The 21437-nt window shown below is 34.1% G+C and overlaps 1 protein-coding gene and 1 non-coding gene across 2 annotated transcripts; one reads left to right on the top strand and one right to left on the bottom strand.

Annotated features, from left to right (window-relative positions):
- Window positions 1–6420: 6420 nt before the first annotated feature.
- Window positions 6421–16747, top strand: LOC140842088 (uncharacterized). The gene is made up of 9 exons (XM_073209905.1): window positions 6421–6523; window positions 6998–7249; window positions 7343–7977; window positions 8017–8266; window positions 8441–8881; window positions 9305–9587; window positions 10158–10211; window positions 10590–11216; window positions 16693–16747. The coding sequence occupies exons 1-9, from the start codon at window positions 6421–6423 to the stop codon at window positions 16745–16747; spliced, it is 2700 nt and encodes an 899-aa protein (XP_073066006.1).
- A 4257-nt stretch (window positions 16748–21004) lies between these two features.
- Window positions 21005–21110, bottom strand: LOC140842188 (small nucleolar RNA R71). The gene has a single exon (XR_012120321.1). It is a non-coding gene; the product is annotated as a small nucleolar RNA R71 (small nucleolar RNA).
- Between the last annotated feature and the right edge of the window lie 327 nt (window positions 21111–21437).

Below are 21437 nucleotides of genomic sequence, written 5' to 3'. Positions count from 1 at the left end.
ACTGTAAATATAAAAAAATGTACAGCCGTTATGGTAAACACAAGGACACGTGTCAGTATGTTTACGGTTAAAAATTTGAAAATTTTTGTAGAGGGTGTCAGAGACACGAATGAAAAAAAATTTGAAAATAGCGCGGGCTGTCCAAGTGGTTATTGAGAATAATCAGAAGAGGATTTGTCTTTTTATGATAACGTCTGCTGGAAGTTTCAAAGTGCTGACATGAATTCAGTGCTTTGACAGAACTAGTAGACACGTTGTTTTATTTGAAGAGACAAACCGCCTTCTGTTTTTTTCATAAAATCAGAAAATCAATGATAAATCCGAATAAAGTTCCCCCTAAATGTGTGCAATAATTAAGTGCAGAGATACGATATCTGAGGGAGGTGACGGGTGACTCTTCGATATCCGGGATGAAGCTGATCAGTCAGAGTTTATACATTTCCTTCTATAAATACCTGCAAGTTTTCAAAATAAGTTACTTATCTCAAACAAATATGAGTAAATCAACTATCAGCTCGGAGTCTTCTCTAGAGACTGAATCAGTAGAAGAATTCCAAAGGCATCTTCCAGCGGCTCTTAATCAGATGTTTGAAGACATCCTTTTCCAATACATTATTGCTGGCAAGATTCAAGCTTGCTGGATTCTTTTCGAAGAAGACCATCCTCTTCCAATATATGAGGATTAGGAATAAAATCCTCAGTTTAGAATCACAGCAGCCCTTAGATAGGTTCTTGTTGAAATACTTTGCAATATGAAAGATACTTCAAGCTGCTGATATCAACAAATGTAGTAGATAAACACAATGTAATGTATCTGGTTTTATCAAAAATCTCATTTTGATGTATCATGTTTATCTACTGTTTTCATTGAAAGATATAAAAGTAAGGATAAGAAGAATTTAGTCTGTAAGAATCAGAAGATTCTGAAGAAATTTCGGTTGACTTGAGTCCTTTAAGCTTCTTAAAATGAGACCTGTCGTTAAAAATATCAGAGGGAATTTGTCATGTAAGGCTATCTTCTACTGGAAATTACGCATAAATTCATTCTCTTGACGGAAGAAACTAGTAGATGCATTGTTTCAAGAAAAACTGCCTTCTGCTATTAGATGCAAGAATAGAATAATCTTTTTAAATTAATGCAACTATTAAATAATAATTTTTGGTAAATGAACCGTCAATAGCGTAGCTCAGAACGCTTCACATTCCCCACTGTAGTCATGATTACCTCGATCTTTGGTACCTGGTTTTCATCTATAAATACAGGCATAAATGTTATACATATCGTCACATATAGCAAATACAGATAAAAGAAAATGGCAAGAGAAAATAGTCCTGATCTGGCTGAAGAATTCATGAGAGGGGTGGTAGCTGCTCGGAAGGAGACTATTGAAGTTCAGGTGCTGGAGAAAACACTTGCAACCTGGACCAAGATTCAGGAGCTTCAGTCCTCCTTTGAGAGTGGACGGTTGTCTAATACAGAGGAACTGATGACTATGAGGAAGTACTATCTACGTCTTCATAGTGCTGATAGTGCAGATGTTGTCTCTCACGATGGCATCTATCTCCTCATGCACTTGAAGGAGCTGAAAACTCTGAAGAAGATTGCTTCTTCAGAGGAGTTTTTACGTACTTCCACCGGTGAGCTGACCGCTTGGTTGGCAATCTGGAGGGTGTACGTTGAACAAGAAATTGAGACTGTACGCCCCCGTTTTTATATTTAATGAAATCATTATCTTATGTTTACTGATTTTCTTTCTCACTTAACTTTTATTATCTGCAAACTAAAATTTAAATAATCAGAAGAGATGACTGAATTACGATAAATCAATACAAAGGAAACAATAAGACAACTAAGTTAAGTCTATTAATCCAAGAATATTTTGAAAGTAAGAAAACTTATTCTCGGGCAGAGGTTTCGTATAGATATCTACTGTTTGTTGATCAGTAGAGACATATTCCAGACAAATGTCCTTCTTCTGCACATGATCCCTGATAAAATGATGTCTGATGTCTATGTGCTTTGTTCTGGAATGTAATACTGGATTATGCGCGATAGCTATAGCACTTGTATTGTCACAGAATATGGGTGACTCAGAAGCTTGAACTCCATAATCTTTTAGTTGTTGTTGCATCCAAAGTAATTGAGCACAGCAGCTTCCAGCAGCAAGATATTCTGCTTCTGCAGTAGATGTAGCTATGGAAGTCTGCTTTTTACTAAACCAGGAGATCAACCTATCACCGAGAAATTGACAAAATCCACTGGTACTTTTTCTATCCAGTTTACAACCTGCATAATCAGCATCTGAATATCCAATAAGATTAAAAGATGAATCCTTGGGATACCATAAACCGACATTTTGAGTACCCTTCAAATATTTCAATATGCGTTTAGCAGCAATATAGTGAGATTGCTTAGGGTCAGACTGAAATCTTGCGCAAATACAAACAACAAACAATATATCTGGTCTACTTGCGGTAAGATACAGCAGAGAGCCAATAAGACCACGATACTGAGTTACCTCTACTGAAATTCCACTCTCATCTTTATCAAGTTTCGTAGATGAGCTCATTGGAGTAGAAGCAGCAGAGCATTTTTCCATGCCATACTTTTTCAGTAGTTCTTTCGTATACTTAGCTTGATTTATGAAAATTCCTGAGTCCATCTGCTTAATCTGCAGTCCTAAGAAGAATGTTAATTCTCCCATCATACTCATCTCGAATTGATCCTGCATTATCTTAGCAAATTTTTCACATAATTTGGGGTTAGTTGACCCAAAATCATGTCGTTAACATAAATTTGAATTAAAAGAATATGCTTATTTTTGGTGAAAGTGAATAAAGTTTTATCTACTGCACCAATAGTAAAATCATGATTAACAAGAAACTTTGACAGAGTGTCATACCATGCCCTAGTTGCCTGTTTCAAACCATATAATGCTTTATGTAATTTAAAAACATGATTGGGTAAGAAATGATCAATAAAACCTGGAGGTTGTTCCACATAAACTTCTTCGTGCAGTATACCATTTAGTAAAGCATTTTTCACATCCATTTGATATACTTTAAAGTTTTTGAATGCAACAAAGGCCAAAAATATTCTGATAGCTTCGAGCCTTGCTACTGGTGCAAAGGTTTCATCATAGTCTATTCCTTCTTCTTGTCTGAACCCTTGAGCCACCAGTCTTGCTTTGTTTCTGACTACATTGCCTTCTTCATTCAACTTGTTTCTAAATACCCACCGAGTTCCAATTACTGCTTGATGAGTTGGTTTATGTACAAGAAACCATACTTCGTTTCTTTTGAATTGATTCAGCTCTTCTTCCATAGTTTCAATCCAACTTGAATCCAGAAGAGCTTCTTCAATCTTCTTTGGTTCATTCTGAGAAATGAAAGCAGCATGCATATATTCATTGATCATTTGCCTTCTGGTTCTCAAAGGCGCTGCTGGATTTCCAATAACTAGAGATGGCAGATGAGATTTTCTCCAAATGAAAGGATTTAAAGGAATTTCTTCCTGATTTGAGCAATTTGAATCATGTTCAGGTACAACGTCAGTAGGTTCTGGAATCTCTTCTACTGGTTCTGGGACATCATGTGTCTGCACTACTATTTCTATCTCAGGTACATCTGGTTCTGGGTTTTGAACATCCGTTGCCCGTGTTTCATCATCATCTTCACTGTCCAGTTCCAGATGAATTTTGTCTATCCTGTTACTTAGATCAGAAACATTAGTAATTTCAGGAATGTTGCTGTCTTCATCGAAGACAACATGAATAGATTCTTCAACATTAAGAGTTCTGTTGTTGAAGATCCTGTAAGCTTTGCTTACTGCTGAATAACCAAGAAAAAGTCCAGCATCTGCTTTTGAATCAAATGCAGATAAGTGATTTTTACCATTGTTGTGCACAAAGCATTTGCAGCCAAATACATGAAAGTAAGATACATTAGGCTTACTCCCTTTTCATATTTCATATGGAGTCTGATTGTGTCTTTTGTTGATCATCGTTCTGTTCTGAGTGTAGCATGCTGTATTGATAGCTTCTGCCCAGAAGCGCTGAGAAATTTCTGCATCTGCTAGCATTGTTCTAGCAGCTTCCTTAAGAGTTCTGTTCCTCCTCTCAGCTACTCCGTTTTGTTGAGGTGTTCTGGCAGCTGAATACTCATGATGTATACCAAGTTAATCTAAATATAACTCAAGAACCTTGTTAGTAAATTCAGTACCTCGATCACTTCTGATTTGAATAATAGAGGTAGATTTTTCATTTTGAATCTTTTTCAGAAGTTTGATCAGAAGTCCGCTTGTTTTGTCTTTTCCAGTGAGAAATATTACCCAGGTGAATCTAGAGTAGTCATCAACAACAACAAGAGAATATCTCATTCCCCCTAAGCTCATGATGGGAATTGGACCGAATAAATCCATATGAAGTAATTCTAAACATTTAGAAGATGATTTACTACCTTTGTTTTTGAAGCTAGATCTCACCTTATTACCAAGCTGACATGCAGAACAAACATGATTCTTAACAAACCTGATATTAGATAAACCGTCAACTAAGTTCTGCTTCTTGAGATTACTGATGGACTTAAAGTTCAGATGATTCAATCTTTTATGCCATAACCAATGTTTGTCACTTAGAGAGGCAACTAGACATGTAGGAACGTTGATAAACATAAAAATTGTACATTAATTAAATGTTTTATAATATAAATATATAGTTTTTGTTTTATTAAATTTTTAAATATTATATGTTTTATAATAAATTGTATAAAATATAAGTTGTTGTGTAATTATAAGTTTTTACTATTTTTACAGGTTCGATAAAACAAGAATAACCTTGGCGTTGCAAATGGGATTAAGATGATTCTTGGACCTGTAGAAAGTTGATGTTAATATCTACAATATTGGTGGCAAGCATGAGATAAAAATCCTCTCACAATTGGGATCAAATTAAGCAACAATTAAAGTTACCGAAGGAGTGGCAGTTTTACCATGCTCTAGTATTTTGACCATATCTCTCAAACTACTTGGTCAAATATTCTGAAAAAAATACCACAACTAGACAACTCAATTATCCACATGTTTCATTTTATGTGAAGAAGAAAATTCGGAGAAGATGCTTGTCAAAAGTGATGTGCAATATAATATTAATTTCTTGGAACACCAATGAAGACTTATGTGTAAAAAATAATATTTTATTTGTGGTTGTCTCCCCAAATTTGGCTATAAATAGGGGTGCATTGTAATGTATTGAGATATCCCTCATTCTATGAACAAATCTTTGAGTTCATAATATTTCTCTCTATATTTTTCTTTTATTTCTTCATTTAAATATAATTAGCATGTTAATTTCATATTCAAAGTTTTACACTTTGAATAATGAATAGCTAACTTCCTAAAGTTGAGATGATAAGGTGAAGCTCTTGGCATGATAATAAGGTTATTATAAGGTAAGAATCTATGTTTTATATTATTTAATCATTATTTATTGTTTATGTTATATTTATTTCTTTAAGCATTTTTATACCCTACTTATAAGTGGGAGTTTTGATTTATTGTTGCTATATGTTACACTAAATTCTTGGAACCATTTAAATGTTAGTTTGGTATTACCAACCATTTAAAATGGATGCCTTGAGTTATTATATATAAATATATTATAATATTAAATTCTTGGAACCATTTAAATGTTAGTTTGGTTTTACCAACCATTTAACTTGGATTCCTTGATTTATTATATATGAATATATTGTAGTATTAATTTATTGGTACCATTTAAATGTTTGTTTGGTTTTACCAACCATTTAAAGTGGGAACCTTGATTTAGTGTTTACAAATATATATAGCACAATAAATACTTGACCACATTTATAAGTTTTGGTATATATTATGTACTTATAAGATTATAATTTATAACATAATATAAATATGATTATTTAATATATTGGAACCATTTTATTAAGTGGATTTCAATATTGTTCGTTAATGTTAACTTTATTAAAATACCAAGAGTGGATCTTTTAATCTCAACTACTTAAATTTAAATTTGAACAATTAAAATTTACCCATTAAAGATTCAATTAAAATTAAAAAGAAACAAAAACAAAAACAAAAAGACATTGTAGTGGACTTGTAATTACCTTAGCTTCCCTGTGGATACGATATTCGGACTCACCGAATTATACTACTTGTGGACAACCTGCTCTTGGGAGTGCAACAATCAAAGTCGCAACAAGTTTTTGGCGCCGTTGCCGGGGAAGTATAATTTAATTTCAAGTCTATTTAATATTGTTTAAAGTTTATTTTTCTTTTTATTGCTTTTGTGTGTTTTTTTTTTCTTTTTGTTTTGCATTTGCATGAGCATTTGGTCACGTACACTTAGTGGTCGACTCATTCGAAATAACCCTTTATTTTTACAAAACATGGCGGAAGAACCCATCCAAGAAAATGAAGATGAAATTCAATCTCAACATGATCATGATAGACGAAGAACACTTAGAGATCACATGAATCCTACACGTACTAGTGCACCTTCATGTCTAGTTTTTCCCCCCGATGCATCTCATTTCAATTTTAAGCCTGGTATTATCCAACTTTTACCCAACTTTCATGGCTTAGATTCTGAAAATCCATACATGCATTTACGAGAGTTTGAAGAAGTGTGCAACACATATAATGATCTAAATTGTAGCATGAACACCATTCGCCTTAAGCTTTTTCCTTTTTCTTTAAAAGATAAAGCTAAAACTTGGCTACAAAATCTTAGATCGGGATCCATTCGAACTTGGGATGAATTGCAACAACAATTTTTGAAAAAGTTTTTTCCATCTCATAGAACAAATTCTTTCAAAAGGCAAATCATCACTTTCACTCAAAAACAAGGAGAAACTTTTTATCAGTGTTGGGATAGATACAAAGAATTGCTTAATCTTTGTCCACATCATGGTTTTGAAATTTGGAGAGTTGTTTCTCAATTTTATGAAGGCTTAACACCTAAAGATAGGCAAATGGTTGAATTTATGTGTAATGGAACATTTGAAGATAAAGATCCGAACGAGGCAATTGAGTATCTCGATTCATTAGCTGAAAATGCTCAAAATTGGGACACTATAGGTACAATCGAACCATCAAACAAGATTCAATCTCCTACATCTGGTGGAGGTATGTACACTCTCAAAGATGAACATGATCTTCAAGCTAGATTTACCTCTTTGGCAAGAAAAGTTGAGGCACTTGAATTGAAAAAGAATGGTCAATTAAAATCTGTTCAAGAAATTGTGTGTCACATCTGTGATACAAGTGATCATTTTACAAAAGATTGTCCCACTTTGCCCTCTTTTAAAGAATGTCTCCATGAGCAAGCCAATGTTTTGAACAATTTCAAAAGGCCAAATTTTGAACCATTTTCTCAAAATTACAATCCAGGTTGGCGAAATCATCCAAATTTTAGTTGGAGGAATGATAATGCTGCACAATTTCCGCAACCACATTTTCAAAATCAACAAAATTTTCAAAATTATGCACCTTATGTTCCTCCGCCGAAAAGAAATTTGGAAGATACATTGAATTCTTTCATTGCAAAGCAAGAGTCTATCAATACTCAAACTGCTCAAACCATGACAGACTTGAAAGATACTCTTGCTAAATTTGCATCTGCACTTAATGTTCATGAAAAAGGTAAATTTCCTTCACAACCTCTGCCTAATCCCAAGGATCATCATACACAAATTGGAACTTCTGGAACTCAACCGATGGATCAGGTAAAATCTGTTATTACCCTTCGAAGTGGTAAGGTTGTGGAAAAATCCATTCTTGAACCTTGTGAAAATGATGATAAATCAACTCCAAAGGGTAAGGAAGTGGAACCCATAACTTGCGAAGAGGAGGTTCAACAGACAGTGTCACCACCATTCCCTCATGCATTGAAAAATACAAAAAAATCAAATTTGAATTCTGATATATATGATATTTTTAAACAAGTAAAAGTTAATATTCCTTTATTAGATGCAATAAAACAGGTACCATCATATGCCAAATTTTTGAAAGACTTGTGCACTGTGAAAAGAAAATTGAATGTGAAAAAGAAAGCATTTTTAGCCGAACAAGTAAGTGCAATCATTCAAAATAATAATGCTTTGAAATACAAAGACCCTGGTTGTCCTACTATTTCGTGTATTATTGGAGAACGAAAGATTAAAAAAGCCTTGCTTGACCTTGGAGCTAGTGTGAATTTACTTCCATATTCAGTTTATCAAGAACTCAATCTAGGCGAGTTAAAACCTACTTCGGTAACACTTTTACTTGCTGATAGATCTGTTAAAGTGCCAAGAGGTATGGTAGAAGACGTGTTGGTCCAAGTTGATAACTTTGTATATCCTGTCGATTTCATAGTTTTAGATACACAACCTATTGAAGCTTGTAATGCAATTCCTGTAATTTTAGGTCGTCCATTTTTAGCAACTTCTAATGCTCTTATAAATTGCAGGAATGGAATAATGAAGTTGTCATTTGGTAACATGACCTTGGAGCTCAATGTTTTTAATCTTTGTAAGCAACCACATGACAAAGGAGATGAAAGTGAAGATGAAAATCTTATTGAAACTCTTGTGGAAGAAAACATTCAAGAAGGGAGTACTCGTGATCAATTAGATATTTGTTCAATTGAAACTGTTAAAGAAAATATTGAAATTGATCTTGACGATTTTTTCAGGTATCACTCGTTACCAGGATCAGAGAAAGAATTTGATGAAAAATATGAGAACAAAGACGAACCACCAGTATTGGAGTTAAAACCCTTGCCAGAAGAATTGAAGTATGCATTTCTTGGAGAAGATGAAACATATCCGGTGGTAATTTCTTCCAAACTCTCAAGTAATCAAGAAGGTAAATTAGTTGATATGCTTAAAAGACATAAAAATGCAATTGGTTGGACACTAAAAGATCTTAAGGGCATTAATCCACTAATTTGCACACACAAAATTCACTTAGAAGAAAATGCAAAAATATCTCAACAACCACAAAGGAGATTAAATCCACACATGAAAGATGTTGTGAAAACTGAAGTTCTCAAACTACTTGATGTTGGAATTATCTACCCTATTTCTGATAGTAAGTGGGTAAGCCCAACACAAGTAGTTCCAAAAAAATCTGGCATCACAGTGATAAAAAATGAAAAAGGTGAATTGTTAACAAGTCGAGTCCCATCTAGTTGGCGGATGTGTATTGATTATAGAAAATTAAATGACGCCACTAGAAAAGATCATTTTCCATTACCATTTTTGGATCAAATTTTAGAAAGAGTAGCAGGTCATCCCTACTACTGTTTTCTTGACGGATATTCAGGCTATTATCAAATTCCCATTGCACTCGAAGATCAAGAAAAAACTACATTCACATGTCCTTTTGGAACATTTGCATTCAGAAGGATGCCATTTGGTTTATGCAATGCCCCAGCAACATTTCAAAGATGTATGCTAAGCATTTTCTGCGACATGGTTGAAAATTGTTTGGAAATTTTTATGGATGATTTAACTGTTTTTGGGAATACATTTGATAATTGTCTTGAAAATTTGGAAAAAGTTTTAAAAAGATGCGAGGAAAAAGGTCTTATTTTAAATTGGGAAAAATGTCATTACATGATTACTTCTGGAATTGTTTTGGGACATGTCGTGTCATCTCATGGAATTGAAGTCGATAAAGCAAAAGTTGATGTCATTGCCAATTTACCCCCTCCAAAAACCATTAAAGAAATTCGCTCATTTTTGGGACATGCTGGATTTTATAGGAGGTTTATAAAGGACTTTAGTTTAATCTCTAAACCCATTTGTAACCTCTTAACAAAAGACAGTGCATTTGAGTGGACTCAAGAATGTCAAAATGCTTTTGATAAAATCATTCGACATTTAACATCAGCTCCTATCATGCAACCTCCTGATTGGTCTTTACCATTTGAAATCATGTGCGATGCGAGTGATTATGCAGTCGGTGCAGTATTGGGTCAAAGAAGAAACGGTAAGCCTTATGTGATATATTATGCAAGTAGAACTTTAAACAATGCTCAAATGAATTACTCCACAACTGAAAAAGAGCTACTTGCTGTAATATTTGCATTAGATAAATTTCGTTCTTATTTGATTGGATCAACAACTATCGTGTTTACTGATCATTCTGCTATTAGATATTTGTTGACCAAACAGGATGCAAAGCCACGACTGATACGATGGATTTTGTTGCTCCAAGAATTTGACATTGTAATCAAAGATAAAAAAGGAACCGAGAATGTCGTAGCCGATCATTTATCGAGACTAGTAACAGGATCATCTTTTGAAATGACACCAATTAACGATAATTTTCCTGATGAACATCTATTTTCAGTTACTACTACACCTTGGTTTGCTAACATAGTAAATTTTCTTGTGACAGGAAAAATGCCACCGCAATGGAGTTCCCAAGATAAAAGAAAATTTTTGAATGAGGTAAAAAACTTTTATTGGGATGATCCGTATCTGTTCAAGTATTGTCCGGATCAAATTTTTCGACGTTGCATACCCGACAATGAGGTAAGTAGTGTCATTAAATTTTGTCATTCAGAAGCATGCGGGGGACATTTTTCTTCAAAGAAAACAGCTGCAAAAATCTTGCAGTGTGGATTTTATTGGCCCACTTTGTTTAAAGACACCCACGAAATCTGCAAGATCTGTGAAAATTGTCAAAAATTGGGTGCGATTTCAAAAAGAAACATGATGCCTTTGAATCCTATCATTGAAATTGAAATATTTGATTGTTGGGGAATAGATTTTATGGGACCTTTTCCACCGTCGTTTGGATACTTATATATTTTAGTTGCAGTTGATTATGTTTCCAAATGGATAGAGGCAATTCCATGTCGAACAAATGATCATAAAATCGTCATCAAATTTTTGAAAGAAAATATTTTTAGTAGATTCGGAATTCCTCGAGCTATGATAAGTGATGGGGGAACTCACTTTGTTAATAAACCATTTGCTTCATTAATGAAAAAATATGGTATTACTCACAAAGTAACAACTCCTTATCATCCTCAAACAAATGGACAAGTTGAATTAGCTAATAGGGAGATAAAGCAAATTTTGGAAAAAACTGTTAACTCAAATAGAAAAGACTGGTCTCTGCGACTTAATGATGCACTGTGGGCATATCGAACAGCTTTTAAAACATCATTGAATATGTCTCCCTATAGGTTGGTTTATGGAAAACATTGTCATTTGCCTGTGGAATTGGAACATAAAGCTTATTGGGCGATAAAAACTTTAAATTCAAGCATGGATGATGCCAACAAATTGCGTAAATTGCAACTTAATGAACTTGATGAACTCAGAAATGATGCGTATGAGAATTCAAGGATTTATAAAGCAAAAATCAAATCATTTCATGATAAAACAATTCTTAGAAAATCTTTTGAGATTGGTAAAAAAGTTTTGCTTTATAATTCTCGACTTCACATATTCCCAGGAAAATTACGATCAAGATGGACAGGCCCATATGTTATAAAGCATGTGTATCCTTATGGAGCTGTGGATATTGAAAATCCTAAAAATGGTGATGTTTTTAAAGTGAATGGACAAAGGCTTAAACCATTTTTGGAAAATAAATCTTTCAAGAAGAGTTTATTTCCCTTTCTGATCCTTGATTTTTTTTTTTTTTTTGTGTTGCATTTGATTATTGTTTGTTTTTATTTCAGGTTTTCTTAATCTTTTTATTTTCCCGGTTAAATGGCGGATAACGGTACTCCGTGACTCTCATAGTCGGTTAAATCAGTTTCCCACAATTGCTGATACAAAAATTTAAAAAAAAAAATCATTTCTTTTCTTTTCAAAATGGATGAAATTCTCTCAAAAATTTGTAAATATTTTCCCTCTGTTTCTGAAAATGTTCTAAGAAAAATTTATGCAGGAAGGTGTGAAAGATTGAGATTACTAATGCAAAAAGGAATTCCAGAAGATATTCGTCTTGTAATAGAAGCTAAGGTCCGATTAGGAGGAGAAGTTCCACAATCATTGCTTATTCGGTATTTGCCTGGATTAGGAAAAAGCACTTATGCGAAAAAACGAAGGGCCAAAAGTTTAGGGGTTTGTCATAAGTGTGCAAGATGGACTTGTGACAAACGATGCAGATCTTTGGGATGTGTTTCCAATAACAGAGAAGATAAAATTGATTTCATTAAGAATGGGCTGAGTAAGGAGTCTTTAGATAACATCTTATTGACTCTTGAGACGCATTCTAGTGGACATGTGCATATTGAACTTCTCCGTTTATGGAAACAATTTCAAGATGAGCGTCATAGTCTTGGGAATCTGACTAAAAAAGACCCTGTTTGCCAATTTATAAGAAAATTGGATGGGAAGCATATCCTCGACTCATAGAAGGCGTTGAAGCCGTTTCTGGACGTAAAACCAGAGGAAAATTGTGAGCCACAATCACACTACTGTTTATAAGTATGTGTGTCATTATTTTTTTACTATTTATTCTGTTTACAGCTGTGACCCATAGTTTTGTCATGATAACATATTACCCCTATAAAATCTCTCATCTTTCTTTCTACTTTCGCAGAAAAAAAAAAAAGGAAAGTAAAAACATGACTGGATCCTCTGCACAAACATTGAAAAATATTTGTGTATTTTGTGGGTCGAGTCCTGGAAAAAATGAAGTGTTTGTAGAAGCAGCGAATAATCTTGGAAAGATATTGGCTGAGAGAAAAATTCACTTGGTATATGGGGGAGGTAATATTGGGTTAATGGGATCTGTTTCAACATCTGCTCATCTTGGAGGTAGTCAGGTATTGGGTATTATTCCTATAGCTTTAGCTGAAGGAAATATTACAGGTGTTACGATTGGGGAGGAATTAAAAGTTTCTTCTATGTATGAAAGAATCACTCAAATGATTGAAAATTCTGATGCTTTTATCGCACTACCAGGTGGTTTTGGTACATTAGAAGAAATTTTTCACACTGTTTCTTGGGCACAACTTAATATCCATAATAAACCCGTGGGCTTGTTGAATATCAATAATTATTATGACAGTTTGTTGACATTTCTTGATAAAGCTGTGGAACAGAATTTCATTTCAGAAAATTCACGACGGATGCTCATCTGTGCTTCGACTGCCGATCAATTAATTGATGATTTGGAAGCTTTTGTTCATAAGCCTGATCCGATGATAACAAAGATCAATTGGTCGCAATCAAGCAGTAAGAAAAGGAAGTTGGATCATTGATTCAAAAGTCGTGGATTGGTTTGCGTTTGTTTCAGTTTGTTATCTTCAATAAAGTTCCAGGTGATATCTCTTTCATTATGTACTCTTTATTAATAGCTATTTTGACATTAGGGACAATGTCATATTCTGATTGGGGGGAGAACACATATAAAAAAAAAAAAAAAAAAAAAAACAAATTTAAAAAAAAATTAAATATTATTTTAAAATAAAACCATGTTTATTGTTTGTACCTTAGTAATTTTTTGCAAAAATGTCATACATTACATATTTGAAAGATTTAAATTAGAACATGCATTAATCTATTTAAGAATGTTTAAATTTTATTTGAAAAAAGGTCATTTTTAATATTCTGATCAATATAAAAATATGATTTATGAAATCTTTTTGAGTGATTAACCATTGTGATAAAATTAGGTAGTAAAGTATATGGCCCAAGATATACCTTATAAGAGTGCCTAAAATTTTTGAACTCACACATATTTTGTGAGTGAGTGGAGAGGACTGAGAAAACAGCTTTCGAGCCTTTATTGATCATGAGAGAGACTATCTATTGTTTAGATCTTGAGTTCTTATTTTGAAAAAAAATATATATATATTTCCTGAAAAAAAAAAAGAAAAAAAAAAAGAAAAATACAAAAAGAAAGATGTTGAAGATCTATGTAATTTTTAAGTTATATGCTGCGACCCATTTTTCTCTCATAAGAATAAAAAAAATAAAAAAAAATAAAAAAAGAAAGAGAGAAATATATTGTACAAATTAAATAAATATGTGGTCAAAAAGCATAAACTTACTCTGATTCCATGATGTAAAAAAAAAAAAAATCAGGAAAAAAAAAATATAATAAGAACAACTGGATTTTAAATCAATTGATTTTCTATCTTTTGATTAGTTTGGCTCGTTTGTCTGTCTGCATTCTGTAAACCATTTTTCTGAGCATTTATCTGTATTCCAACTCCATGAGAGAAATCGTTGCCATAAATTGAAACATTTATTAACCTGTGAGGATATGGAGTTGAGACTCTTACTAGGAATTTCTGAAGGCCGTGTACATTTAACTACCTAAAATAAGCTTTGAATTAATCATCTCAAATTATTTCATAAATTATAATTATGATGATCTTGATATAATTTTGACAGTTTTCAAATTTTATTTAAACACTTAGATAGTTCTGATTACATTTCTATTTAAATTAATCAATATGTTTTGTATTGCTATTAACGCTTAAATTGCTAGGGACTAGCAATAAGCTGGTTGGGAGGTGTGATAAACATAAAAATTGTACATTAATTAAATGTTTTATAATATAAATATATAGTTTTTGTTTTATTAAATTTTTAAATATTATATGTTTTATAATAAATTGTATAAAATATAAGTTGTTGTGTAATTATAAGTTTTTACTATTTTTACAGGTTCGATAAAACAAGAATAACCTTGGCGTTGCAAATGGGATTAAGATGATTCTTGGACCTGTAGAAAGTTGATGTTAATATCTACAATATTGGTGGCAAGCATGAGATAAAAATCCTCTCACAATTGGGATCAAATTAAGCAACAATTAAAGTTACCGAAGGAGTGGCAGTTTTACCATGCTCTAGTATTTTGACCATATCTCTCAAACTACTTGGTCAAATATTCTGAAAAAAATACCACAACTAGACAACTCAATTATCCACATGTTTCATTTTATGTGAAGAAGAAAATTCGGAGAAGATGCTTGTCAAAAGTGATGTGCAATATAATATTAATTTCTTGGAACACCAATGAAGACTTATGTGTAAAAAATAATATTTTATTTGTGGTTGTCTCCCCAAATTTGGCTATAAATAGGGGTGCATTGTAATGTATTGAGATATCCCTCATTCTATGAACAAATCTTTGAGTTCATAATATTTCTCTCTATATTTTTCTTTTATTTCTTCATTTAAATATAATTAGCATGTTAATTTCATATTCAAAGTTTTACACTTTGAATAATGAATAGCTAACTTCCTAAAGTTGAGATGATAAGGTGAAGCTCTTGGCATGATAATAAGGTTATTATAAGGTAAGAATCTATGTTTTATATTATTTAATCATTATTTATTGTTTATGTTATATTTATTTCTTTAAGCATTTTTATACCCTACTTATAAGTGGGAGTTTTGATTTATTGTTGCTATATGTTACACTAAATTCTTGGAACCATTTAAATGTTAGTTTGGTATTACCAACCATTTAAAATGGATGCCTTGAGTTATTATATATAAATATATTATAATATTAAATTCTTGGAACCATTTAAATGTTAGTTTGGTTTTACCAACCATTTAACTTGGATTCCTTGATTTATTATATATGAATATATTGTAGTATTAATTTATTGGTACCATTTAAATGTTTGTTTGGTTTTACCAACCATTTAAAGTGGGAACCTTGATTTAGTGTTTACAAATATATATAGCACAATAAATACTTGACCACATTTATAAGTTTTGGTATATATTATGTACTTATAAGATTATAATTTATAACATAATATAAATATGATTATTTAATATATTGGAACCATTTTATTAAGTGGATTTCAATATTGTTCGTTAATGTTAACTTTATTAAAATACCAAGAGTGGATCTTTTAATCTCAACTACTTAAATTTAAATTTGAACAATTAAAATTTACCCATTAAAGATTCAATTAAAATTAAAAAGAAACAAAAACAAAAACAAAAAGACATTGTAGTGGACTTGTAATTACCTTAGCTTCCCTGTGGATACGATATTCGGACTCACCGAATTATACTACTTGTGGACAACCTGCTCTTGGGAGTGCAACAATCAAAGTCGCAACAAACGTTGACATGATCTATATTCCAAGATACTCTGTAGGTGTTGCCTTCTCTCTTTCCAGTTAATACAATGGAATCATCAGCATTTTTAACTGTGCAAGTGTACTTCTGGAAAGCTGCTGAATAACCATTATCACATAATTGACTGATGCTGATCAAATTATAGCATAGATTTTCAACTAAAAGTACGTCTTTTATAACAATATTACCATGGATAATCTTACCTTTACCCACAGCTTTACCTTTTGAGTTGTCTCCAAAGGTTATTTTTGGTCCAGTACAACTCATTACTTCTGATAGTAGATTCTTTTGTCCGGTCATATGTCTGGCACATCCACTGTCCAGATACCAGATGGAGCTACTGATTTCAATCTTCTTCTCCTGTTCCTGCAAACACAATTTTTAGTGGATGGTACCCAGTCTATTTGGGTCCAAACCTTATCAGTCCCTTAGAAACCCATATTTGTACAATTCTTGGTGATTTAGTACTTCGGGTATCCATAGAGGTGTGTGCAACAGAAGATCTATCAATATTATTTCTAACATGATGCACTTTAGGATGATGTTCTTCCTTTCTGTTCTTGTTGTCCATTCTATATCTCTTCTGAACAGGTTTGCAATTATAGTATTGGTAGTTTCTAACCTTCATAGAGTTTTGTCCTCCTGAGTTGAATCCTCTACTGGATCCAGCACTCTGGTGAACTCTGCTCTTAGGTTCAACGTAACCTAGACCATAATGGTTTCTCCTGTTTATCTGATTTACAGTCTTTTCAATTTGAACAGTTGGTACTGCAGGTTGATATACCATACTGGATTTAACAAAGTGGATAAATTTTCCTTTGCCTTTTTCTAGTAGTGGATTTGTACTAGTTTCTGAAGTGCTTTCATTGTTACTGAAACCGAGACCACTTCTGTCTCCAGAATGTTTCTGTAACTCATGCATCATTTCCAACGAAACAGAGGACTTGTTCCATGCATTAACCAGTAAGGATAGCTTCTGATTTTCGAATCTCATTGTCTGGTATTCTGCATGTACTCTTTCATTCTCAGTTTTCAGCTTGCTTATCTCAACTTTTAGATCATCACAGCTGTTTTCTTGCAAGCAAGTAAACTTACTGATTTGATCTTTTAAGTTTTGATTTTCAGTTTTAAATTCCTCTAATGATTGAGAAAGTCTCGAGTACTCTTTTACCATGTCATGCAACGCATTTACTAAATCAATTTGTGTAAATTCATTAGAGTCAAAGTCAAATACCTCTCCAGATGTTGTGATTGATTCAGTATCTGCCATGAGACATTTAGTCTCTTCTGCATCACTGTTGCTCGAATTATCATCTGAATCAGACAACTCAGAGCTAGATTCAGCCCACTAGGATTTGCTTTCCTCAGCAACCATTGCTTTTCGATCTCTTCTAGATCTTTTGTCATGTTGTTTATACTCCTTTTTCTTTTGATCATCTTTCTTAGACTTTGGACAGTCAGCAATAAAGTGTCCAACCTTTCCACAATTGAAACATGCCATATCACCAGATGGTGAATCCTTTTTGAAATTCCGGTTAGGATTCTGATAAGCTCTGTGATTCTTCTTGATGAATCTGGAGAATTTCTTTACAAATAAGGACATTGCATCACTGCTGATTTGTTCAGCATTTTTGTCTGAGGTGCTTTCAGCAGCAATAGTAGGTGATGCACTTGGAACAACTGCAATGGGAGCAGTAACAGTAGCAGTGACAGTAGCAGCAAGAGCCTTAGTAGGTAAATTTGAAGATGGCTCTTCTCCACTTCTTACTTCTAGTTCGAATTCATAGGCTTTCAGGTCTGCAAACAAGTCATGCAGTTCTAACTTGTTTAAATCTTTGGAAACACGCATAGCCATGGTTTTTACATCCCATTCTCTGTGCAGAGCTCTCATTACTTTGAGTGCTATTTCTCTATTGCCATGCTCTTTACCCAGAGCTGCTAGTTCATTGACCAGACTGCTGAAACGTTCATCAAATTCATTTAGAGTTTCACCAGCCTTCATTTTCAGATTTTCAAACTTCTGCATTGCTACAGACAGTTTATTATCCTTGGTTTGCTCATTCCCTTCGCATATTTGAGTAAGCTTCTCCCATATTTCTTTTGCAGTAGAGCACATCTTTATCTTGCTGAAAGTGTTTTTGTCCAGAGTTTTGTAGAGAATATCTTTCGCAACATTATCCAGATTGGCTTTCTTTTTATCTTCACTGGTTCATTCGCTCCTGTGCTTCTCAATCATTTGAGGAGCACCTTCAGTGACAGCAATAGCTGTGTTAGGTTTTAAGATCTTTAATGGACCATCTGTGATGACATACCACATGTCATCATCTTGAGCTGCAAGATGATCTTGCATACGAATTTTTCAGTCATCAAAGTCTTCTTTTGAGAACATAGGAACTTTGCTGAAGTGTGCCATCTGTTATATTTTCAGGGACAAGAGAACCTGCTCTGATACCAATTGTTGAGGATCGAGGAAGAGTTTAGAAGGGGGTGGATGAACTCTTCTCCAAATATGTTTTCTTTCTTGAATAACGAGGGTGCTAGAATCCTGTTAAAGACACTAGCTTGTCTTGTCGTGAATACTTCCAATGGATTACAAAAATAAGTGCGGAAACAATCCAATGAAGTGGATGAAAATAGTAAAAGCAGAAGACGTCAGTTGTTTATGGAAGTTCGAAGATGAAATCTTCTACGTCTCCCCTTCTTCTGTTTCCAGAAGGTATCACTAAAAGACTTTGGATTTTACAGTACAACTTTTGTACACACCCACTGATAGGTGGTGTTTTTACGTGATTATTGCATTAGTTTTAGTTCTGTTTACTTTGTGCATGCCTGCATTTCGTTTGCTTTTTGTTCATTTTAGAGTAATTATTTGCATTGCGTCGTGTCTCACCTGTGTGTGATGAATTTGCAGGAAAAATGATCGGAGAACGAAAATCAGAGAGGAAAGTGTAAGGCTAGAGAATTTGGAAAGAACCAGCGGCGCCCGAGCGGTACATTTCTACCGCCCGGGCGCGAGAAGTGAGTAGATGAAGGAGACTTACAGAACATGTGGCGCTCGGGCGGTACTTTTCTACCGCCCGGGCGCAAGAAGGTGCATCCGAGACAGACTTATCGGCGCTCGAGCGGTACTTTTCTACCGCCCGAGCGCGACTGCCGCACAAGTCCAGCAACTTACAGAGAGTGTGGCGCTCGAGCGGTACTTTTCTGCCGCCCGAGCGCCGCCTATTTTTGGAAAATTTTGGACGCAATTTTCTTACCTTATTTTGGATGGGGGTTGCTATGGAAAGGGTTGGTCGACTTTTGAGAGATTATTCAGACATATTTTGAGAGCCACAAGGGTTTTTTGGGAGAGCTTTTGCACTTGGATTGAAGATTCGTGATTTTCCGGGCATCGTTCTTCGCAGATTTCGTCACGCCTCGTATTTCTAGTTTATTTTCCTTTGTTTAAACATTTTTTTGCTTATTTTTAATTATGAATTTTAGTAGCTAACTTTCATATTTGTTGGGATTAAAGGGGATCCTACCCCAAACTTTGATCTAGTTAATTCTTATTTTGATTTGTGATTTGTTCTTGGTTATACTATTGTTTTCTTGTGTCGTTTGAGCGTAGCTAACTTTAAACGACGTTTTTATATCGCGAGTGAGTTCGAGAGAATAACTTGTGATAGGAACGAGTAGTATAATTCGCGGATCTACAATTTGCATAGATATATGAAATTGGATACGTGCAGATAGTCATAGTCCTTAGGGTCGAAAACTAAGGGATTTCATTAATCGAAATGCGGTTTATTCTTGATAAATAATTAAAGACATTTAATTACTTCATTGAGTGAATTAGTTTGGCATAGCTCGAGAGAGTGTGTTCAATTGAATAGGAAATCCTGTCGGAAGCTCGAACACAATCGAACGAATTAATTAATTAATACGGGGTAGGTGAACCAGAATTCCCAACAAATTCTTTTATCATTTGAAACTTACTAAATTGATTTCGCATTCATATTTCATCTTTTAATCTTTGAAATTGTTTATTTAAATTTTCTTGCATTTATTAGTTATAAAAACAATCAACCAACTTTCGTCGCTAAAGTTTGAATAACTGAATTAATAATTGTTAAAGACAGTCCTCAGTGGAACGATACTCGTATTCATATACACTATATTATAACTTGACATCGTGCACTTGCGATTACATTTTGAGCATAGAAAACATATTTTTATTGGGGATATAACAGTGCAAGTTTTGCTCGATCAAGTTTTTGGCGCCGCTGCCGGGGACTGTTAATCTACAATTATATTTTTAGTTATTTTCTTTAGTGTATTTTATTTTTATTGAGCTAACACTCCATATTTTATTTCAGATATCTCGTCTAGTGCATGCCAAAGTCACTTGACGTGGAGCTTGAGTTCGACCCTGAAATTGAAAGAACTTTTCGCAGGAGAAGACAGCAGCAAAGACTGAAAGAACTGATGGAGAGGCACGAGCAAGAGCATGAGGAGGAGCGCCGCGAAGAGAGACAAATTGAGATGCCACGCCGCATACCAATGTTAGAGTATGCTCAGCCTTCTTTGGATGGTGCACGCCCTAGCATTGTGAGACCTATTGTGCGGGCAAATCATTTTGAAATCAAACCAGCTATAATCCAGATGATTCAGAACACAGTCCAATTCAGAGGAACTGCTGTGGACGATCCAAACACACACATCGCGGATTTCCTTGAGATTTGCGATACTTTTAAATTTAATGGAGTTTCTGATGAAGCTGTTAGACTGCGTTTATTTCCTTTCTCTTTGCGTGACAAAGCTAAAGCGTGGTTGAATTGTTTACCTGTAGGTTCGATAGCTACATGGGAGGACATGGCAAAGGCGTTTCTAATCAAATACTTTCCCCCATCGAAGACCATGAAGCTGCGGGCAGACATCACAACATTTGCTCAGTTCGATCAAGAGTCACTATATGAGGCGTGGGATCGTTTCAAAGATCTATTACGAAGATGCCCACATCACGAGTTGCCACTTGGGTTAGTCGTTCAAACCTTCTATTATGGCTTACTTACTCCTAATCGTACTATGATAGATGCTTCTGCTTGTGGAAATCTATTGAGAAAAACTGCTGAGGAAGGATATGAGCTACTGAAGGAGATGGCTGCTAGCAGTTATCACCCTCAATCTGACAGGAACAATCAGCGGAGAAGTGCAGGGGTTCACCAGGTAACTGATTTATCTGCTATTACTGCACAACTTGATGTCTTAAACAGGAAACTGGATGGCTTGAACATGGGTGGCACGGCTATGCGTCTCCAAGAGATATTCTGTGAAAAATGTGGAGGTGAGCACTA

The sequence above is a fragment of the Primulina eburnea genome, chromosome 9 (assembly GCF_022965805.1).
Source record: "Primulina eburnea isolate SZY01 chromosome 9, ASM2296580v1, whole genome shotgun sequence".
NCBI lineage: Eukaryota > Viridiplantae > Streptophyta > Magnoliopsida > Lamiales > Gesneriaceae > Primulina > Primulina eburnea.
This window is presented reverse-complemented; position numbering and strand designations above follow the sequence as displayed.